At 41.0% G+C, this 20,470-nt stretch overlaps 1 protein-coding gene across 1 annotated transcript in view; it reads left to right on the top strand.

Moving 5' to 3' along the window:
• pola1 (polymerase (DNA directed), alpha 1) overlaps window positions 1-20,470 on the top strand; it is a 61,466-nt gene that overhangs the window by 28,480 nt on the left and 12,516 nt on the right. The window contains exons 33-35 of the mRNA XM_036558754.1: window positions 2,475-2,656; window positions 7,948-8,079; window positions 19,666-19,782. Coding sequence (XP_036414647.1) covers window positions 2,475-2,656; window positions 7,948-8,079; window positions 19,666-19,782 — 431 coding nt within the window. The remainder of the gene's footprint in view (window positions 1-2,474; window positions 2,657-7,947; window positions 8,080-19,665; window positions 19,783-20,470) is intronic.

Here is a 20,470-nt window from a genome sequence, read left to right as displayed (position 1 = left end):
TCTAATGAGCTTGACTGATTGGCAGCCAGTCCACAGCTCCCAGCCTGCTGCAACACTGAAGCAGGACTAGACAGGTAGATAGATAGATCGCTGTATTAATCCCAGAGGGAAAGTCGTCTGTTACAGCAGCACAAAGCACAGTAAAGAGCAAAACAAGAGTAAAAGTATTGTCGTATGCTATTATGCAGATGCATAAATAGTAGAAATAATGTAATAAATAATTAATAATGACCATATAATATGCAGTACGAAAATAAGTAAAATCGCATAAATATTATGCAGGTGACAGTGCAGTGGTGCATGTCGTATCCGGTGGATGGATGAACCGAGTTACTATACACTGTAAACGATATTAAACATATTTAATAGTTGTGCAATATGCGTGGGTGTATAAACAAAGTGACAATATGTATAGATGTATTAACAAAATGGCAGTGGATAGTAAAGAGTAGAGACATACTATAGTTAAACACAACAGCACAAGCATGGAGAAATGAGTGAAGCAAGCTTCCCATATTTAGGTGGCATTGAAGACCCTACTGTGTCTGTTCACTAAAAACATTTTCTAACTTTTATTATACAAGATTAGAACTACCCCAGTTTACGTCGAGTGAGTATTAGCAAAATACATTGGCCGAATTTTTGGACATTTAACAAGTTATTCACAGAACATAACTTGTACGTGTATATTCTGTGCCCTCAAGAGCAAGATTAACTTTCAAAGAAAATACTTTGAAAAACTTTGAATACATCAGTTGTATGTAATGTCTCTTGTACTTCAGTGCAGTAAATCCAATTAAACAGGCTTAATTATGCTGTTTGTAGTAAAACATGCTGTTTTCAGTGCTCTCTATGTCCAGAAAAGCATATTTGTACATAACATGGCATGATTGATGAGGATAATGTTATCGTCATGCTGCCCCTCATTAAAACAGTAATTTATTCTGGTTAAGTTAAAGATCAGGTCATTGCATGTACTGATAAAGCACTAAATCAACACAGCAGTCTCTTGCCTGTGTGCCAGACAGCGTCCCTTCCACTGTATTCGGCTACTCTTTGATGTGGTTTGACCCTGGAATGAGGGTCTGTGCATGTCTTCCTGAAGATGGCAGCAGCTCCCGGGCCTGTAGGCCTGTGGGGCTGGGAGCTCTGGGGCCGCTGGTTAATCCCTGTAGCCTCGCAGTCAACACTTATTTATTTACTCACTTATTCACTTAGCCAAATTACTCAGGGGGATGTCGGCTGTTTTTCCATGCTCTAATAGTGTTCAGTGTCACCTGGGAAGATTAAATGGATATTCAGCTGCCACCTCTTAATGATTTGATGATCTCAGCTGCCTGGTACAATTTGGATAGCTTTGTGTTGTTATTTTTTAATTTATTTATTTTTTTATTTATTTTTTTAAATCTGCACCCATCCCCTTTGTGTTTTGTTTCCAGTCCTTATTTCTGTCCCTGTTCAGTGTGAATTGGAAACCCATTTTCCTCCATACCTTGACAGATTTCTGGCTGGCATACTTTATCGGAAAGGTGTCTGAGCTAGCAGGGTGTTGTTGCTCAGTGATAGATGGGCGTAGAGGGAGGGGGATGTAAAACATGATATAATTGTTTTATATAATGCCTCTCCTGCTGCTGCACAGTGACATAGCCAAAAAATAAGAAGCTTTTAAAGACTGGCAAAGTCAATACATGTAGATGTATATACATAATATATACATACATATGTCATATGTTCATCTCTCAGGTTCCTGTTGCTCATTTGTGTGATGTGGCAGGCTTTTTGCAATGAGTTCTCTGTTCATTTTAAAGGTCCATTCTGCTGGAGTGGATGCACCTTCCAGTGTGCTTTCTGAGGGTCAACGCCTTTACACACCGAGCACGATATATCCGTACAGTGCGCGCAGGCATTAATAAATTAATTCAAACACATGTATAACCAATGATTTCTTGTGCCCTGAACGCAATTTCTGGCCATCGCAAGTCACATGAACGCACACGGCCAGTGACCGTTGTCTTTGCTGTTGTCATGGCATCAACCAAGATGACAGATCGGCTGTGTTCCAGCAACTAGAACTAAAAAAAAATGTCGGTTCTGGTTCGTCTTACATGGTGCTACCATCTGCAAAAGAAGCTCAAACTGATTTAAAGGCATCCAAGCTGTCTGGGAGAGCACTCATAAAGTCTCAGCTCTTGAGTGAGGTGTTGAAAATATCTGGGCTTCTTTTGCGTTTCCAAAATGGGAAGTGGCTCACCCAGTATCACCAACTGCCGATGTTGCGAAGAGCAAGAATCACTTTCTGGACTTCTGCCTGTTTGTTTTTTGTTTTTGTTTCAAGGTGCGAACAACAAAAAGTCGCTCTATATATAAAATAGTGTCTGAATATTTATACAGTCTGTAATTGCTACAGTGTGCGCAATTTCAGTTTTGTGAGTATTTAAGCAATTTGGTTGTGTATATGTTATTTATATATTTAGGGCTGGATCCAGGGCAGTTCCGGGCTCAGCAGCGGCAGCAGCGAGAGGAGGAAGCTGATGGTCTCCTTGGCGTCCCGCCACAGCTCACAGATGAAGAACGCTACCGGGACTGTGAGAGGTTCTCCTTCTCCTGCCCTGACTGCGGCACAGAAAACATCTATGACAGTGTCTTCGAGGGAGCGGTGAGTGACTGAATTTCATATCGAGCTGACCGTAGTTACTGATACAGATTTTTAGGAGGTAAATATTATTCAGGTAACTTGACAGATCGGAATATTATCAAATCGAATTCAGTGCTCACATGTGATTCAGTTCCCTGTTGTCAAACTTCAACTCAAACAGCAGAAACTCGGTCTTGAATAATGCAAATACAAAACAAGCCACTTATAAATAACCTTATAACTTTTATCTCAATGTTTAATGGGAGCCAACATCAGTGCTTCATTGGTGTTATTTCTGCTGTACTGATTTTATCCGCTGTACAATATATCGTTGTTATATGAATAACACGCATACACAGACACACACACACATACCTAGCTTCATCAGTCGTGCAAACATGTTAGCTGTGGCATTGCAGCTGTGTTTCTCACTATTCCGCTTCATCTCATCTCATCTACAAGTTAAATATCGTGTAATGACAAGTAACAATAAATTTTAGGAGTGCAGGTGATTATTACCTCGTGGAGGCAGTGGCCAGCCTATTAATGTGTAAGGCTGCTCCCTTATTTTTAGCTACTTGGCAGTAGTGGATGGGGTTGGGGTGAGTTTTGGTTGGCATAGCTGCTTAGTCATGTCCTGTAGCTCATGGGACAGGAGTTTTATTCCATGTCGAGGTCAGAGGGGCAAGGGAGGGGAGTGTTATCTGCTCCTAATTAAGAGTTCCTCAGGCGCTCACTCGCACAGAGCTGCACGCAGCCTTCTCTCGTCTTTCTGGAACTCATAAAAAGTGACATGTACTCCCCACTTGCCCAGAGCTCTGTCCTCCTAGCTGTCTGAGAACTCTCACTCCACCGGGGGAAGGCCCAGACTCTCTGCAAGGACTGCTAGGCATTCACACACAAACGCACACACACAGAGACTGTCCTCACCCCGACACACGCCGACACGCAGACGTGTTGTAAATTCTTAAATCATAAATGGTCAACCTCCATATGCACCACACAGCTTTCTCAGTGCATATTGTCCAAGCCCTGTATTAAAGCACCTTGGAGTGGCTTTACATGGTGAAACTTTCCTGAAACTATTTGCAGGTTACAAGTGTGAAGCATGGTTTGCATGCAACAGTTTACAAACACCTGCATGCAACACATCAAGTTGTTCTTTAGTTAGCGAGGTAGGTAGAATCTTTCATATATTGTATGACTCAAGCTATTTAATCACCTTCTACATTATTTGTATAATTATTATGTCAGGAGAAAATAACTAACAGAACTAACTAAGTAGAGCAAACACTCACAAATCACAAACAAGCAGCCGTTTAGTTAGCTGGTATGCGAAGATAAGGTCACTATTCAGACTGGTTTTACACTACAAGACTTAAAATCTTTACAGATTTCTGAAATGGAGAGCATCACAAACTTAACATCAGTTTGTCACAGAATTTCTTGTCTTTTTGTCACATGTTCACACTGGACGACAGGACAAAGAGAGAATATAGCACACATAACCAGTTTGGGCTACGAATAAGAACTCAAACTCCCAGATGTCCTCAGGAATCACATGACACGAATAAAGCTAAACGTACTCAACCAGACTTGTTTGTGCTTTTATGTGTAGTGAAAGCGCAAACTGAGGATTAATATGGGGCTGAGAAGCAGTGATATTACAGTGAGAGCTGGAAAAATATTTCACTATAAACTGGCAGCTGAGCTGAAATTGTAAACAGAGTACTGGATGTAGATGCCTGGATCCAACCACTTCCGATCGAGCTTCCGACCAGGAAAATCGCTTCAAATTGTGAAAATCGGACAAAAAATAGTGTAGTGTACGTCCAGCCTTAGCTACTTAAGAAAACTGGTCACCAGCAAATAAGCAAAATTATTGATGGGGGTTGGCTATGGTGGTAGGGAAGCCGCTTTCCAAAAGAAATTATTTAAATTTGGATTAAAAAAAACATCACCACAAACAACACACAGCCACAAAACTGGTCCGAGCTTGCTACTCTACTTGAGGAGCCTCTCGCATATTCTTGACACTTTTCTACAGTAAACTATTTTAGCACATCCAGCAGTGTGATAGAACCACAGTGAAGCACCAAAATGATGTACATTATTTTTCCCAGCTCTGTCTTCTGAAGCTTGAACAGAATGCCTCTGTGCCGACCGTTGCAGGAGAGTAAAGGGACCAAATAAGGTTTTTCTTTTTCTTTATTATTAAAATCATTTGTAAAGTCTTCGCAGAATGTGGCTCGAAGTCCAACATTGTCGACTGCAAAGAACAGTCGTACATCATTGAATTATTTTTTTTGTATTATTATTCTTTGCACTTTGGCTGTGTTTGATATTTTGGCATCATTTTAACAGTGAGGCTACAGATGGTGTCTGCGTAACTCTGCCAGGTGTGTCTTCATTTTCGGTTTCATTCATTTTCATTTTGGTGCATCACTGTGGTGTTACCACATTGCTTGAGGTACTGAAATAGTTTGTTGGTGGTTCATGTTATAGTTTGGTACTTCTTGCTGTAAGAAATAAAATGAGCAAAGCTTACTCTGCTGAGTTAGCCGACTGTTACTGTAACATAGTAGGCTGTTATGCTGGGCTGAAATTGGCTGATCCATTGGCGATTCACGATGCTATCATGAATAAACTCAAGCCTGGTTGCAGGTGTGACGAATGAGTTTCAATCAGGTTTGAAGGGAATGGCATTATGTGTTGAAAGTATGTTTTAGGCTTTGCATGGTGAAACTTTCATGCGGCTTTGTTTGCATGAAACCTACATGAACCTAAATGCACAATGTCAAAGCGTCCTGAAACTCAGCCGCAGCCGTTGCAGGTGGCTCAACTTTGTGAAACAGTCAAGCAAACCACTGATAACGCGTCGTGATTATGCGTTATCATACTTTCAAACGGTTGATTTCAGCGGATCAATGAACAAGAAAATACAACGGAAGATGGATAACAGCTGACTAAAAAGCTGCTTGTACAGTTCTTGGCCTGCTATTAACATGGTGTATGTAGCTCGATTGATTTTCTCCTGTTTTGATGCCCACTAATTTTACACAGCGCTCATTCGTTTGGGATGAAACTTGTTACAGAAACAAGATTTGTTACATCTACAGAGGTATGCAGTCCACGAAGAACTGGCTGCTTAAATGGCTGCTTAAATGTCAATTTTCTGTAAAAAGCATACAAAGATATTAAAAATGCTGCAAATATTTAAACATTACATTTAAACAAGTTGCAGGCGACTCACAGCATGCAACAAGTTTCACTGTGTAGAGCCAGCCTTGGGTTCAAGCAGCTATGTAGCCTCATGTCTCTGTGGCTCACGAATGCACTCAGACCCTGATCGCGCACACACACACACACACACACACAGCCCCACACACTGCTAACCAAGCCTCACTGATAAGACTGTGTAATAATTAGGAACGCAGTATTGCCGAGCATCAGCGTGGGGGGATGAAAGGAAGAGCGAAGGGGAAAGCCTTGACTCGCAGACGGGCAGTCCAGGGCTGCAGAGAGCTCCCTTATCAGAGGCAGCCGCGCAGAGAGGAGGGAGGAGAGCAGGAATGCAAACACACTCGCTGGCTGGAGCCGGCCACAGAAAGAGAAAAGAGTATTTGCATAGAAGCACTGTTCCCCTCAAAGTGCTATTCAATGATAGAAGTAAACATCATAAATAGGCTAATGGCTTACAGCAACTACCGGTGGTCTGAACTGCGGGCGACTAGACACTTCTGCCCTGTCATAAAGCAGAGCACTGTGTGTTTGTGGGAGAGCAAAAGTTAGTGTGCTGACGCATTAACACCCCCGCCCCAACCGTGGTTTGCCCTCTTTGAGATGTAATGGCTGCTCCAGACAGCTCCAGTAGGGACCTGTAGGGCTTGTGAAGTGAAGGGATATGAAGGTGCAGTATTTTTCTCCCACTGTTTAATCACCGGCGGTTCCCTCGTCCCTCAACGGGAGCGCTGCAAGCTTTCGCGGCCCGAACTCACTGCCAAAGCCTCTAGATCAGACGAGCAACACGCAGGGCTTTTCTTCTGCTGTCACCCAGGACCGTGGCTGAAAGGTTAATGGTGCAACACCTTTGCGCTTTTCTTTTTCTTTTCTTTTTTTTTCCGTTTTACTGCGTACCCTGGAGATTTTTGGGACTGTGTCAAGCCCATTTCAGTGCAATTTGTTGGGATGTCCAGCAAAACTCGGGTCCGTTTTTGATTTGTTCATTTATTGTCCTGATATACTAACACAGTCAAGCTATTAAGGGCCCAAGTCAGAACCCAGTTTCACTTACATTCTGTTGTAGGTCTTTTTTGCAATGTAAAGAAAACTTTATGCATTTACGTCTGTTTTCTTATTCATCTTACATCAGCTTTTTAAATAGCAGTACCAAGCAGCAGGTTCGGTTGGAATTAGTGATGCAGTGATGATGACTTTTGGCTGAAATTGAAATTTAGAACACCCAACTGAAAACTTATGTTTTGTTTTTTCTTGTTTTATTTTTGTAGATATTATTTTTATTATTAACAAACCCAGTTCTTTCAATATGACAAAACTGAGCTGACAATAAAGAAAAACGTCCAACTTAATAAAATTATCACAGTATTTACAGTATTTACTTGTGAAATCCATTATTCTCACTGACAGAGAACAGTTGGTAATTCAAGGTTACAAATTACAGTATTTTTCAGTTACACTTTGCACTTTCATTTGTGGATTTGTCATTTTAAAAGCTGAGGCAGGCAGTTTTACTATATTCTGCATATTAAGTGGGATGTCATGTTTTCAAGAGGTATTAGATCTGTGGTGGAGAAGTTCTTGGGTGTTGGGTGTTGATACTTCACAAAACAGGGATTTATAAATGTCTCTTGTAGAAACTGAAATTCAGTTCGCACTAAAATTATTCAATTGTTTAATATTAACACTTTCTTGTAAATCTGTTCAATCTTTTTGTGTGTGTTGTTTTCCCCCAGCCAAGATTTTCTTTTTTATTCTTTTGGTCGAAAACCAGAAGTGGTGTTTTCGGTGACTGGAAATTTCATGCATCTGTAATAGAGGTTGTTTACACATAGTATATCAGTTTTAAAAGTGCAGTAAAAAATAGCATGTTTAATTCTAAGTGATAAATGAGGTTGTAGAAGCGTCATGTAAAAATGAATTATGATTGATTTTGATGCATAAAACCACACAAACATAAAGATGTAGGATGTGGATCCTTTAAAAGTTTTTAAATGCCCCAGCATGCCTTAAAATATAAAATGACACAATGCACAGCTGGATTTGTTCTAAAGGTGTTGCTGTGTTTCATCCAGGGGAGCGTTACGGAGCCCAGTTTGAAGCGCTGCTGTCACATCCCTTGTGGTGGAAGCCCCTTGGAACATCCTGTTCAAATCAGCAACAAGCTGCTGCTGGACATCCGGCGGCACATCCGCAAGTTCTACAGCGTGAGTTTGAACCTTATGTCCTTGTTATCTGCTGAATTCAGCCATCGGGAACTTGAGATATGCTAATTGGAAGTATAAGGAGCATTAAAAGGAAAAATAAAAAAAAAAATCGGACAATAGTAAAATGCTAAATTTGTGAAAACTTTTCATTAAGGTTATACGGAATTACACCTCTCTGCCTTTAATGTCTTTTTTAGGCCAAAATTTTATTTAGGCAACATAATATGTTTTGTTTTCCAAGATGTTTAACTGAGTAAATAAACTGAAATTATACACGGCAGTAATATGACATATTAAAGTTTGGTGTTTTTACCCAATTTCCCTTCCAGTTTAGTCACTGCCTGGTCAACTATCAAGGTCTCACCAATCACATGACACTAACATACTGGGAGGGTGAAAGCTAGCACATGCTTCCTCCGAGACGCGTGAAGCTCTGCCGCTAATGCAACATCATTAGTCAGCTCAAAGCGCATGGAGGAGAAGGCTAACTGCCAAACTTGTTACTTTAGCTAACAGATGCCCGCGTTGGCTAGCATCAGGCTGAGAGATGGGGGGCAGAGGGAGGGCCATTCCTTCCACGCCAAAGAGGCTGAGGCCTAATATGCTTTCTTGGACTCCCAGCCATGGATAACTTTGGCGTCACTGGGAGCTACACTCGTGATCTCCCGCGATAACATATTTTTCACTCAGAACGTCAACAAAACCTGTAATTTGACCGCCGATGTTCAAACTTTTACGTACGTCAGCATCTGAGCGCACTTTGTTACATTTCATGAAGGACTGGGAAAGCGCCAGCAAAACAATATTGTGATTTTGTTAGACTCCATTGCAAATTTCAGCCTTCTTTGATTGCAGAATCCAGTATTATGATGACAATTAACGAACAAAATACCATTCAGCCCCAGTGTAACAGAAAGGTTGCTGTGTTTGCTTCCTCCTGCTGCCCGGTGTGCAGCATAGCTGAAATGGTTAGTGTTTTGTTAGGGTTGTTAAGTTCTAGTTTTTCTGCATTTATCTGCCGCCTTTGAGAAACAGTGGAGTGTGACTCAGACGCTGTGGTGGACACTTTGTTCCTGACCACTCCGTGAGGACTTAACGCAGGTTAATTTGAGCTCACCTCACACATGCTGTTTGTTTATTGCGGTCCTTTATTGAATTTCAGATGCGGCCTTTCGCCTCTGAGTGTTCCTGCAAACAGCTGCCCCCCCTCCCGCTGCGCCACAAATGGGTTTAATTTTTTTCTTCTCTTCACTTCCACTCTGCTTTAAAGCTGTGGCTGTAATATGGGTTCTGGCTGTGTGACAAGTGTTCAGATATTGGACCAATGCAAAGAACTCTGATATGTTTGAGTCTAATTTCCCCCTTCGGAAAGTTTGACTGACAGGGTTAATCACACTCCGCGTGTTAAGTGGGGCGCTCCAGCTCGGATCAGTGACAGCGTATTGGGTTTGGACATCTGCTAAGACTGGGTGATACAACGGGAGCATATGTTGTTTTCGTGTGGAATTAGATATTGTCATGAATTTCAAATGTTGAGATATCTCAGCCTCAGGACACAGTTTTTGGTTGCAGAACGGTCAGTACAGTGTTGCGAAACGCACAGTGTGCGGAATAATATATATTGATAACAGAAACAGCGTCATGCCAGAAGCCAAAAGATGGAGGATTTAAATTAGGGACGGACATGAGCAGTTGATTAACCAAGTACTCGTTATGTAACTACCTGACTAGTAAAACGTGAAATTCGCAAATTGATTTTGTTTGCCTTTGAACAAATACAAAAAATCTAACATTACTGTCATCAGAGTCTGATAGGCTGATTTGCAATGTGGCCAAGAACTGCCTACTTCGACAGGATGGCCAAAGCCATTTGATGGACATTCAAACCTGCTAACTGCAGACTTCTTTTTTGCATGATGTGTAGGTTGCATGTATATGGGGTGGACGATATGGCAAAAATATAATTTCACAATATTTCATGATGCTGTTATAAATTATGTGCATTACACTATTTACTTCTTCTGTTTTTTTTTTTTTTGGTTGAATAGCTGATGTTGAATACACAGTAAAAAAAAATGGCTCATCAAATCAACCTAGATAAATTACTTCATGTGGTAACAAGTGAACTAGTTTTGTTCAACCTAAATAAATACTTTGAATGAATGATTCTTTGAATCAGTGTAATTTTTTGAGTTGAATAAAACTAAAACTAGTTCGATTGCTTGTTACTACGTGAAGTAATTTTTTAATCTGGTGAGCCATTTTTTGCAGTACAGGCAGAATGCATAAACAGTGCCACTTTTAAAGAAATACCATCAAAAACTAGTAGGCCAGCGTTTTTTTTTTTATTGAAGGTTTCAAATTAAACAGGACTAATTATGCTGTCTTGTAGGATTGTCAGAAAGGATCTAAAATAACCGACTGTCGTAAAACAAAAGCGGTAAACACTGGCCAGCTTCAAACAGAATTCTTGAACAGCTTTTCTAACTTCATGTTTTTTAATTCAGTCACTGTGTTTTGCTCAGAAAGGCTTGTTAGTGTCAGACAATGTGTGCTTCTGGTGACTAGTTAGGCTTTAGCTTAATAAATAAAATATAATAACATATAATAATATATAATATTTTAAAATGAAATGGTCTACATTTTTCATGCAGCCTCCTAATTTACCATATCACAAAATAAAAAAAGCCTTATGTCATGTATTTGATTTAAATTCTACAAATTTTCAAACATATTGGTTAAATTTTGGGTGATTGCAGTTCTTGCTCATTTCTGCCTTTAATAAGCCTCACAGATTTGACTCAGTTTCTGTTGATGATTATCAAATGTTGCATTTAACCATTTAAACCGACTTTTTTGCTCTAAGGGCAGCGTTTAGTTCCCTGTCTCAAATTCTAGAAGTCACATCACCACAAGAAGAATTGTCTTGTTTTGACTAGGCTCAATTTAAGGAAGAGTGCACTTTTCAAAGCACAAGAGCTGCAATTTTAATTATATCCTACATTATTCTACAGTGTCTTAAATAATTACAGTTTTTAACTGGGGACATGTAATGTAATAATACAGAGCTTGTGAGCCGGTGGCCAAAAAAATGGACGCGCTGGTCTTTCTGGTGACTAAATGGACTTGAGCTAAAGCACTGGAGAAAATAATTGCATTTAAATTGGTCATTAAAATTGCAGTCTTGTTACATTAAACTAACATTTAATGTGTTTCTGAAGTTTTTTTGAGAGCATCGTATTGTAATTTCTAACCATATTCCTGCAGTTTTATTGGGAGGTTCTGGAATGCTGGTCGGGTCCTGGAATGCTGAGCGTCTCTCCGGTTCTGTGGGACTGATTGGGGCTTTATGAATGTTCCATTAGCAGTCATCATCTCTGAGCCCAGTCTGCGGCAGCAGAGAGCGAGAGAGGGAGTGAGTGAGTGCTCATGGTGGGGGGGGTTGTTCTCCCACCGTGCAGCGCAGAAATCAATTAGTTGTGTGAATGTAGCCACCTCCCTCAGTGGGCCCTGTGCCTGTGGCCCCCATTGTCAGTATGTGTAAAACAGCTGCTGGCTGTGAATGCTAACACCCCTGTCAGCTCGGGGCTCAGATTCAGCCGACACGGCCCTGCCATCCCCTCCCACACTGGTAGCAATGAAGAGGGGTAATATTGTGTAATTAAGGATTCCTTTCAGCTGAGGGGAGAGCTCAAATAGAGCTGTTTGTTCGCGGAGATGGAGGGAGAAAGCTCGCCTGTGTAATGGAGTGAGGGGGGACTTAGGGGCTTACATGGTTACAGATTGGAAGTCGGAGCTGTTTGTTGAGTTTAGCTGTGGAACACCAGTAAGGCATTAATCACCAACGAAATTACTGCCACGTCCACCTTTAGCCCACCACCATTATCAATAAAGCAGCCCCTTTGGAGACAAAGCAAATACACGCTTCTCTCTTCTCCCCCCCCCCAGCTCTTCTTTGCTTGTCATACGTTCCCTGACTCCTGGCGTCTTCGGCAAAATGAGAGTGCAGCACAGAGTGGCCCCCCTCGTATTTACCCCCATTCTAATGTGGGTTGCCATGGCGTTTAACAAATTATTGCAATTATGTTCGTCGCACGGGTCGCCCCTGGTAACTGGCTGGGGAGAGGGAACAAATAAATAAATAAATATACTAAAAGTATGGGGTGATAATCCTGTTTTGAACAAAAGGTCAAATTGCTGAATAGAAAAGCCTTGATTAAGGCGAAGATGTACAAAGTGGACGCTTTTTTGCCCATTCAGCTTCTCTGTGGTGCCTGGGCCGAGGCCTGTAAGTACATCTGTTGATTACTGAAGTACAAAGCCTGAGCAAAGCTGTCTCGGGGTCTTTTTCACTGCCGCCTGTAATCGCAGGTGTGTGTGCGTCTGTCTTGCTGTCTGTCTGTCTGTCTGTTCATCTGTATATATCAATACAACTTGTACAGATAACATTAATACACTAAGTAGTGATTTGTGTGTCCATGTGTTCGTTTAACCGTTCACAAGCCTTTCCTGCTAGCAGCCCAGTTTTACTTGCAATATCTAGTTTACTCATCAATCCTTTACATTAAAATCAGGTGTGCTGGTTGTGGTGACAGTTGCTAGGGGCATCAAGGAGAGTTCGGGAACCAAACTTTCTTTTTACTACCTCATAAGAGATTTTTATTTTATTTATTTATTTATTTATTTTTTTTCAGTCTTGTATATTTTTACCACATTTATATTCATTACTTTTCATTCTAATATTATATGGTGTTTTTACACACTTAAACACACTTTACTGCTCAGATAAAACAAGGTTGCTTAGGTACTTAGACTTACACAGTACCACGCAAAAGTTATTTTCTAGTCAAAACAGCAATTAAGTTATTCATATTTCAGTGTCCGCATCATTTTAACGTTTAAGCAGAGGCTTCAACAGCTATACATATTTTTTCAGTATTTAGTGTCCGCTCATCACATATTATAGCTTCCATTCTTTTCAGGAGACCCGCTTTCAGTTTTTTTAAGAAATCTGCAGGGATCGGTCTTAGAGGTTGGCTGCATTTGAGCTCCTGTTTGGAAACCCCTATTTAGAGGTGGACGATATGGAAAAATATTAACATCACAATACATCAAAGTTTTCATGATGCATGATATTTCATGGTAAATATTTTTTTCTGACATCAGATGAATTAGAAAAGACAAAGGGATGCCAATTTGAAAAATACTATCAAAAACTATGAATGAATACAGTAATTTATATTCAACATTTCACATGCTGTGCTAAGCCAAATGCTCTCCTTGTAAACAAACATGCAATTCTGATGTGTTTCTATGTGCCAGTGAGATATGGATATACGATATGCTCAGAAAAGCATGTTACATACTGTGATGTAATTTATCATGATAATGACAGTCATACTGCTCAGTCGTACTCCTATATTGCTTTCTTTTCCCCTTACTTGTGCTTTAATTTACGTTGACTTTTATGTACTTGCCTATTTTATTGTTATTTATATACATATAGCAGGTGTTGGAATTCCTCTGTAGCTGCTGAAGCAGTAGCTGACATCAGCTATGAAATGCCAGCATTAATGATAAAACTGCCATGCAGAAAAAACAGACTTTAGTACATTAGTGGAGGTTTGTAATGGAGAAAGAGAGGGAGAGAGAAGCAGAAAGCGTAAGCTGTTTTCCCTTTTCTTTTTTTTCCCCCCTTGGCTTGCGCTGATCCATGGCCCTCGGGCTTTGCCCAGTGTTTGGTTAAATTATGTGGAACTCATTTGACGTCTGCAGAAGTGGCTGTATTCACTGTGTCAGGTATCGACTGGTATAATTATGCAATTATGAGGCTTTATCCTGCCTCTCTCTCTTGAAGCCAGCTCTTAGTGTTTCAATTAGATGTTTTTTTTTCTCTCTGCTGCTCCCTGATTTTTGGTTTTCTTTTTTTTTTCCTGCTCCTTTCTGTCTCGGTTACACAGGTTTCTGAAGGACGCTGGCTGGAAAATGAGCACCATCTTTGATTTGTGTTTGTGTTTATCACACTGTTCGTATTGATGTGGGTTGTTGTTGTTTTTTTTTCTTTCTTTCTTTTTCTGTTTTTTTTATTATTATTTTTTTTTAAACCAGTGGCTGCTTGAATTGATGGCATGTGGTTGCATGCACCTAATTCGACTTTGAGGTTAATTTTCACATCGTGGCTGTGCTAGCGATTGCCGATGTCAGGGTGTTTAATGATAGTCTTCAGATGTCGTGTGTGTTTGAGTTACGTAGCACCATGAGCCACCCTAACAGTACTAATTTGGAATGAAGAATTGTGGGTCAGTGAGCAAGTGAAATGGAGCAACAGGGCATTTTGGGTAATTTCCCTCTCACTCCTCTTCTCCACTACCCCTTCAGTAGCAATTCAGAATTCTCTGCAGGAGAATGGGTAAAGCAGAATCTACCCTGATGCACACCTAATATGTGGGCTCTGTTCTATACGTTGTCATTTGTGTAAGAGTTTCTCTCTGATTCTCTGTTGATGGTGTTACCATTGATGATATACTGGCCACCCTGACAACACATGATAGCATTATCATGACAAATTGTTACAGTATGTTTTTCTTGAATATATCATGGGTGTCACTGGCAACTCTAGAAGACTGAACAACTGCATTTATCATAAAACAAACCGAGTTAGACCGGTTATAGAGAGCCTATAGACAACCACCAGTGTATAGTAACTGTGTTAACCGTGTAGTAACAAGTAGCTTATTGAGTGTCAGCCCGTTATGCCATTTTTATTTAATTATTTTGACTATTTTTATTAGAACGTCTGTGGCTGAGAAACGAAACCGACATCCAGGACACACTGACCCGAAAACTGGAAGCCAAAAAGAATCAACAATTAATAAAAAAGTTTACATAAAATAAACATACTAGAATTATTACAGTATTTAGCTGTAGTACCATGAAATCAGCGACGGCGTTGAATTTTCAAAATTTTTTTAGTTATACTTTTTCACTGTCATTGAAGTTTTTCAATTCAAAAGCAGCCGTTGTTGGTCTAATGGGTTCTTTCCTTTCTTTTTCTGATGTTTTGCTATGTTCTGCGTATCTAACCTGATACTGTGCTTACGTGGTAGCAAACCTGTGATGGAGAAGTGCTTGGGTGTTGTGTCCCCTCTTGATACTTGATGTGAACAGAGGTTATAAATCACTTGTCTGACGTCCCCCTGGAAATGTGAGATGGTTCCACACAGCCAGTGTGTTTAGAGCTTATCTGCTGCTGCTCAAACTGTTTGAATGTGTTTGCGCTGAGCAGTGCAGGAGAGCGAGTTGAAAAATTTATTTCACAGTGTAATTCGAATTTCTGCCTTTTTTGGTGTGTATCACTGTGTGATGTGTATAGTGCTGTTGAAGAAGTATTTGCCCCCTTCCATATGTCTCTGATCATCAAACTAATGTTAATATTAGACAAAGATAACCCAAGTAAACAAAAAATGCTGCTTTTAAATAGTAATTTCATTTATTGAAGAAAAAAAGCTGTTTGGCCCTACCTGGTCCTATGTGAAAAAGGAAGTCCCCCCTTAGCTATTAAATTAACCAGTTAACCAATAGTTGGTTGACTATTGGGTTCGATTTCACTGGCCACACCCAGGCATGATCACTGCCAGACCTGTTGAATCTAAACATCACTTAAATAGAACAGTCTGGCAATGTGAAGCGACTAGAAGGTCTCAAAAAGCAGCGCATGATGCCACGTTCTAGCAGATTCAAACACAGATGCAGCAAAGTCATTGACATTACCAGTCTGGAAAGGGTTACAAAGCCATGGATAAAGCTCTGGGACTCCAGCAAACTACAGTGAGAGCCGTTATCTACAATAGAGAAAACTTGCAACAGTGGTCAATCTTCCCAGGAGTGGCCAGCCTACCAAAATTTTGCCAAGAGCTCATCAATGACTCATCCAAGAGGTTATAAAACGACCTAGATGATCGCGTAAAGAACTGCAGGCCTCATTTGCCTCAGTTAAGATTAATGTATACTTCCATAATAAGAGACACATGGCAAAATGGCATCCAAGGGAGAGCTGCAAGGCACAAACCACTGCTGACCAAAATAAACATAAAGGTTTGTCTCGCATTTGGCAAAAAACATCTAGATGACCACCAAGACTTTTGGGATAATATTCTCTGGACTGATTAGTCAAAGGTGGAACTTTTTGGAAGGTATGCATCCCGTTACATCTGCTGTAAAGCTAACACCGCATTCCTCTGTAAGAACATCATACCAGCAGTCAAACGTGGTGGTAGTGTGATGGTCTGGGCCTGCTTTGCCTCATGCTTCAAATAGGAAAACTTGTCTTATTTGGAGCCTGAATTCTGCTCTCAATCAGTAAATCCTGAAGGAGAATGTCCGCCTGTCCGTTCGTGACCTATAGCTTAAATACAGTCGGGTTAGGCAGCAGGACAGTGATCCGCAGCACACAACCAAGTCTACCTCTGAATGGCTCAAAAGAACAAAATGAAGGTTTTGGAGTGGCCGAGTCAAAGTAGGATGAAGCAGCTTATGCTCGAAAACCCTCCAGTGTAGCCGAATTAAATTAATTCTGCTAAGAAGAGTGGACCAGAATTCCTCCACAGCGATGTAAAAGACTCAGTGCAGGACAACCAGTTATAAGGTTTAGGGAGTAATACGTTTTTCACATGGATGATAAAGGTCTTGAAATCTTACCTCCAATTAATGAAATGGTTATTTAAAAGTTGCTTTTTGTGTTTACTCTTGTTGTCTTTTATCTTATATTAAAAATAATTGGATGATCTGAAACAGTTAAACGTGACGAGTTATATAAAATTCAGAATGTTAGTTCAATTTCACAATGCTGACACTTTTGAGTCAATTTTCTTACCAAGAATGCACCTTGGGCTGTGTCTCTCCTGGCCCATGGGAACTGTTCTGTTGGTTTAGTCTTGGGCCTCCTGGAGCACAAAAGGGCCGTACGGCAAACAGAGGGGTGATAACACCGTCGCTCTCCTCAAAATGAAAACCAAACAGCTCACATATGTCAGGATTCAATTACACCCTCTGTGTTCCCCCAGCTCTAAGGCTCGCTGCTAATTATCCAAATAACATCAGCCCACCACACAAAATGCCACCCAGATGAGATTAATTGAAAAATTCAAACGAACTGTTTATTCTGATAATGTTCTGAGGAATGAACAATGCCGGTGTTCCGTGCGCGTGTTTAACAGCACAGGTGAGCGATAAGGCCCATCCCAGGCTTTAACAGGACCCGAATACGAGGCCGATAAGCTTGAAAGTGACCCTCCAGAATCAATCAGAGCTCAGGAAATGGGAGCAAATTAACAGTTGTGGAGGAGAAAGAGCAGGAAGTGCTTTCGCATTGTCTCCCACCCTTATCATACTCATTCTTCTGTTTCATCACTGCTTTCTGCTTCATATATGTGTGTGTGTGTGTGTGTGTGTGTGTGTGTGTGTGTGTGTGTATGTGTATCTAAAGTAATGAGGGATAGTGACGTCATTTTTTTTTTCTTTTTTTTTTGTTTTCTTCAGTCTCTGCCTTCTCCTTATTCTCATCACTGAATCTGGACGAGAGCAGTCATAGCCTGCGCTGAAGTACCAGGGCTTTTTGAATTGATATATCAACAGTGGCATTAGTTTAGTGAAGGTAGAATATTTCTACGGTGATGGAGCTGTGACTGTAAAGCGCACAGCCGAAGAAGCAGTGTAAACAAGAAGACCTCATACTGGAAACGGTTTGGTTACGGTGTTGCTTTAAGTGAGAAACCTCTGCTTTGAATCACTCGTCTTTTAGGAGTCTAAAATGCATGGGTACGTTGTGATGAGTTCATCTGAAGGTGGTGGTTCCACTGCATCAGTTTTGTAGTTTATTGTAGTAGTAATCAATTAATTGTGCGCTCACTTTTTTGGTAGCCAGTATACAATTTTCTGGGTTCTTTCAAATGTCACAATCTTGGTTTGTTGTTTTTGTCCATATTCCACTACTGTGTAAATATAGTTTTGGAAACTGTGTGCAAAAATTCAAAAAACATGAAATTTTATTTAGAAAAGAAATTTTAAAAGCTATTTATCTGTGCAGTCAGCACTTATTAGCTTTAAAAAAGTAGTAGACTAAATACAAGTAGCATTTAATACAATAAGTAGTGTTTTAATGCATGTCAGTGTGTTTGTTTCACCATTTTCAGACCTCTCCTTGAGGCAGCCCAGTATTATTTGTGGTTATCATCCAATACCTGCTTTGGCTAATTAATACTTTGTTAAATCTAGTATATTGGTTATGGGATTTAATAAATCTGCATCCAAGAGATCAGCTACTCATCAATATCAGCTGCTTTTTTCAAAATAAGAAGCTTGCGTTGCATTGTACAGTATTTGTTTATTTGCATTTATTCTAATGATATATCATCATATATCATTAGAATAAATGCAAATAAACAAATACTGTTAAAAACAGACTTAGTTTCATGATAAATGGTTTTAAACAATGTGCTTAGGAGCCCATGGTTTTTGCACAGTACTGTAGTCCCTCCAGTCACAATTCTGTATTTTTAAAAATCATTGTAAATCATACCAAAATAATACAATTGAATCCTAAAGAAGCCTAATCTTATCTTGTCTGAAAAGAGTACGTCTGTGCCTAGAGTCCTGACATTCTAGTAGCTAACTAATGCTCTGAGCACTTGTACTGAGTTATTTTGGGTTTACAACTAGAGCAATATAGGTACAGTAAAAACAAGTGTGAACCAGCCTATTTCAGCACACTGATTTGGGCAAGGCTGTGTGCTGCTGTTCTGGTTTTGCCATTTCTTAATTTTTTCCCCTCTATGTGATAACCTAAGCTTGCAGTAGAGAGATAAAAAAGTAAAGTATAAAGAATAAAAAGGAAAAGTAGTACTTTTGTTAGGGACCGGTTCCATATTGTTGCTGTCGTACGAAAAACTTGCATTTTTGAAATGGTAGATTTATAGAAGAAGGAAAAAATGTAGCATTTGTTAATGCAACTTGGAAAAAAAATTGCTTTTTTTTTATTATTTGTGTTGGTCCATTCGTGACGTTCAAAATGTAAAGGCCAGCTGATGTTTAAAAATATGTAAAAATCTAATCTGGGGTTTTCGTATGACAGCAGCCATATCTTCTCTATCTCAGCTTTAGCCGTTTCTCCCCTCTTCTAGTCTCCTTGGTGTCGCTGGCCTGCTCTGCTCCGGCTCTGTCTCTTTGGCCGCAGTGAGGCAGGGAGGGCGACGTGCTGCTAATGCTGTGGGGGACAGGTGCGAGGGTGAGCGTTTTATTTGGGGTGAGAGGTGAGAGGGGGCTCTGTCATTAGCAGGGCATTACCCACATTAGCCCCGGCCCCTGCTCTAATGACAGGGGAAGAGGCAGGCAGGGCCAGTGGGGGGTGGCTGCACCTGTCCCAGGCCCCACATGGCCCCACGCGGTACAGGCAGTGGAAAGCCAGGGGCAGTGCGCGTCACTGATGATCAACACTCAGCTCCCGAGGGGGGGATTGATGGGAAAATTTGACAGAATTATTCGTCGTTTTTAACGACTTAAATGCTCGTTTTTTATTCTTGTCTCTTTCAGGGTTGGCTACTGTGTGAGGACCAAGCCTGTCAGAACCGAACTCGTCGTCTGCCGGTGGCGTTCACCCGTTCAGGCCCTATATGTCCACTCTGCTGCAAGTCCACTCTCAAGCCAGAGGTATGTCCCTTTCTCTATCCCAGCCTGGCACCAACACGTTTGACCAGCTGATGGCGCTGTGGAGCCAGTGAAAGCCTTGCTGGCTGAGGCTGCTTGCCATAAACAATGCTCTACACCTCTAAACCTAAACCCTTCTCAGCTCTCAGTCCACTATTTCCTTCTTCTCATTCTTCGTTTCAGTCTCTCCTCCTCCAGTTATTTCTGATCCCTCTCTTCTTGCAGCTTAGAACTGTTTAGTGTGCCCCCCCTGGTTGTCCCTGGCTTAGGACAGGGCTTGTGTTCTCCCTTTAATAGGCTGCAATAAGTAAGTAGAGTTGATAAGAACAACCTCAGTCCTGGACTCCAGTTTGGACTTGGGCCGAAAACTATGAGCTCTCATCTGGTCCAGCTTGGCCCAGGATGAGAGGGTGGAGGTGTCTATGTGTGAGATTTTGGGGATGGTTTTCAAATCCCCTCATTTCACACCCACTTAATCCCAGGATCACTTGTAGAGGGTGTGCCCCAACTCAAAACTTTGACCAACACACAGACTTCTCTCTGTCCACTGGTGCCCTTGTATACCCCCACCCCCCACCTCCACCCCACTACCCTGTGCCAACATCTTTCCTCTCTCTTTCCCCTAACCTGCTTTTGTTGTTCTTGTCCAGTCCCCCCCTCCCCCCCAACCCCCACCCCTCCCTCTAGCCGC

This window comes from Colossoma macropomum, unplaced genomic scaffold (genome assembly GCF_904425465.1).
Source record: "Colossoma macropomum unplaced genomic scaffold, Colossoma_macropomum, whole genome shotgun sequence".
Classification (NCBI taxonomy): domain Eukaryota; kingdom Metazoa; phylum Chordata; class Actinopteri; order Characiformes; family Serrasalmidae; genus Colossoma; species Colossoma macropomum.
This window is presented reverse-complemented; position numbering and strand designations above follow the sequence as displayed.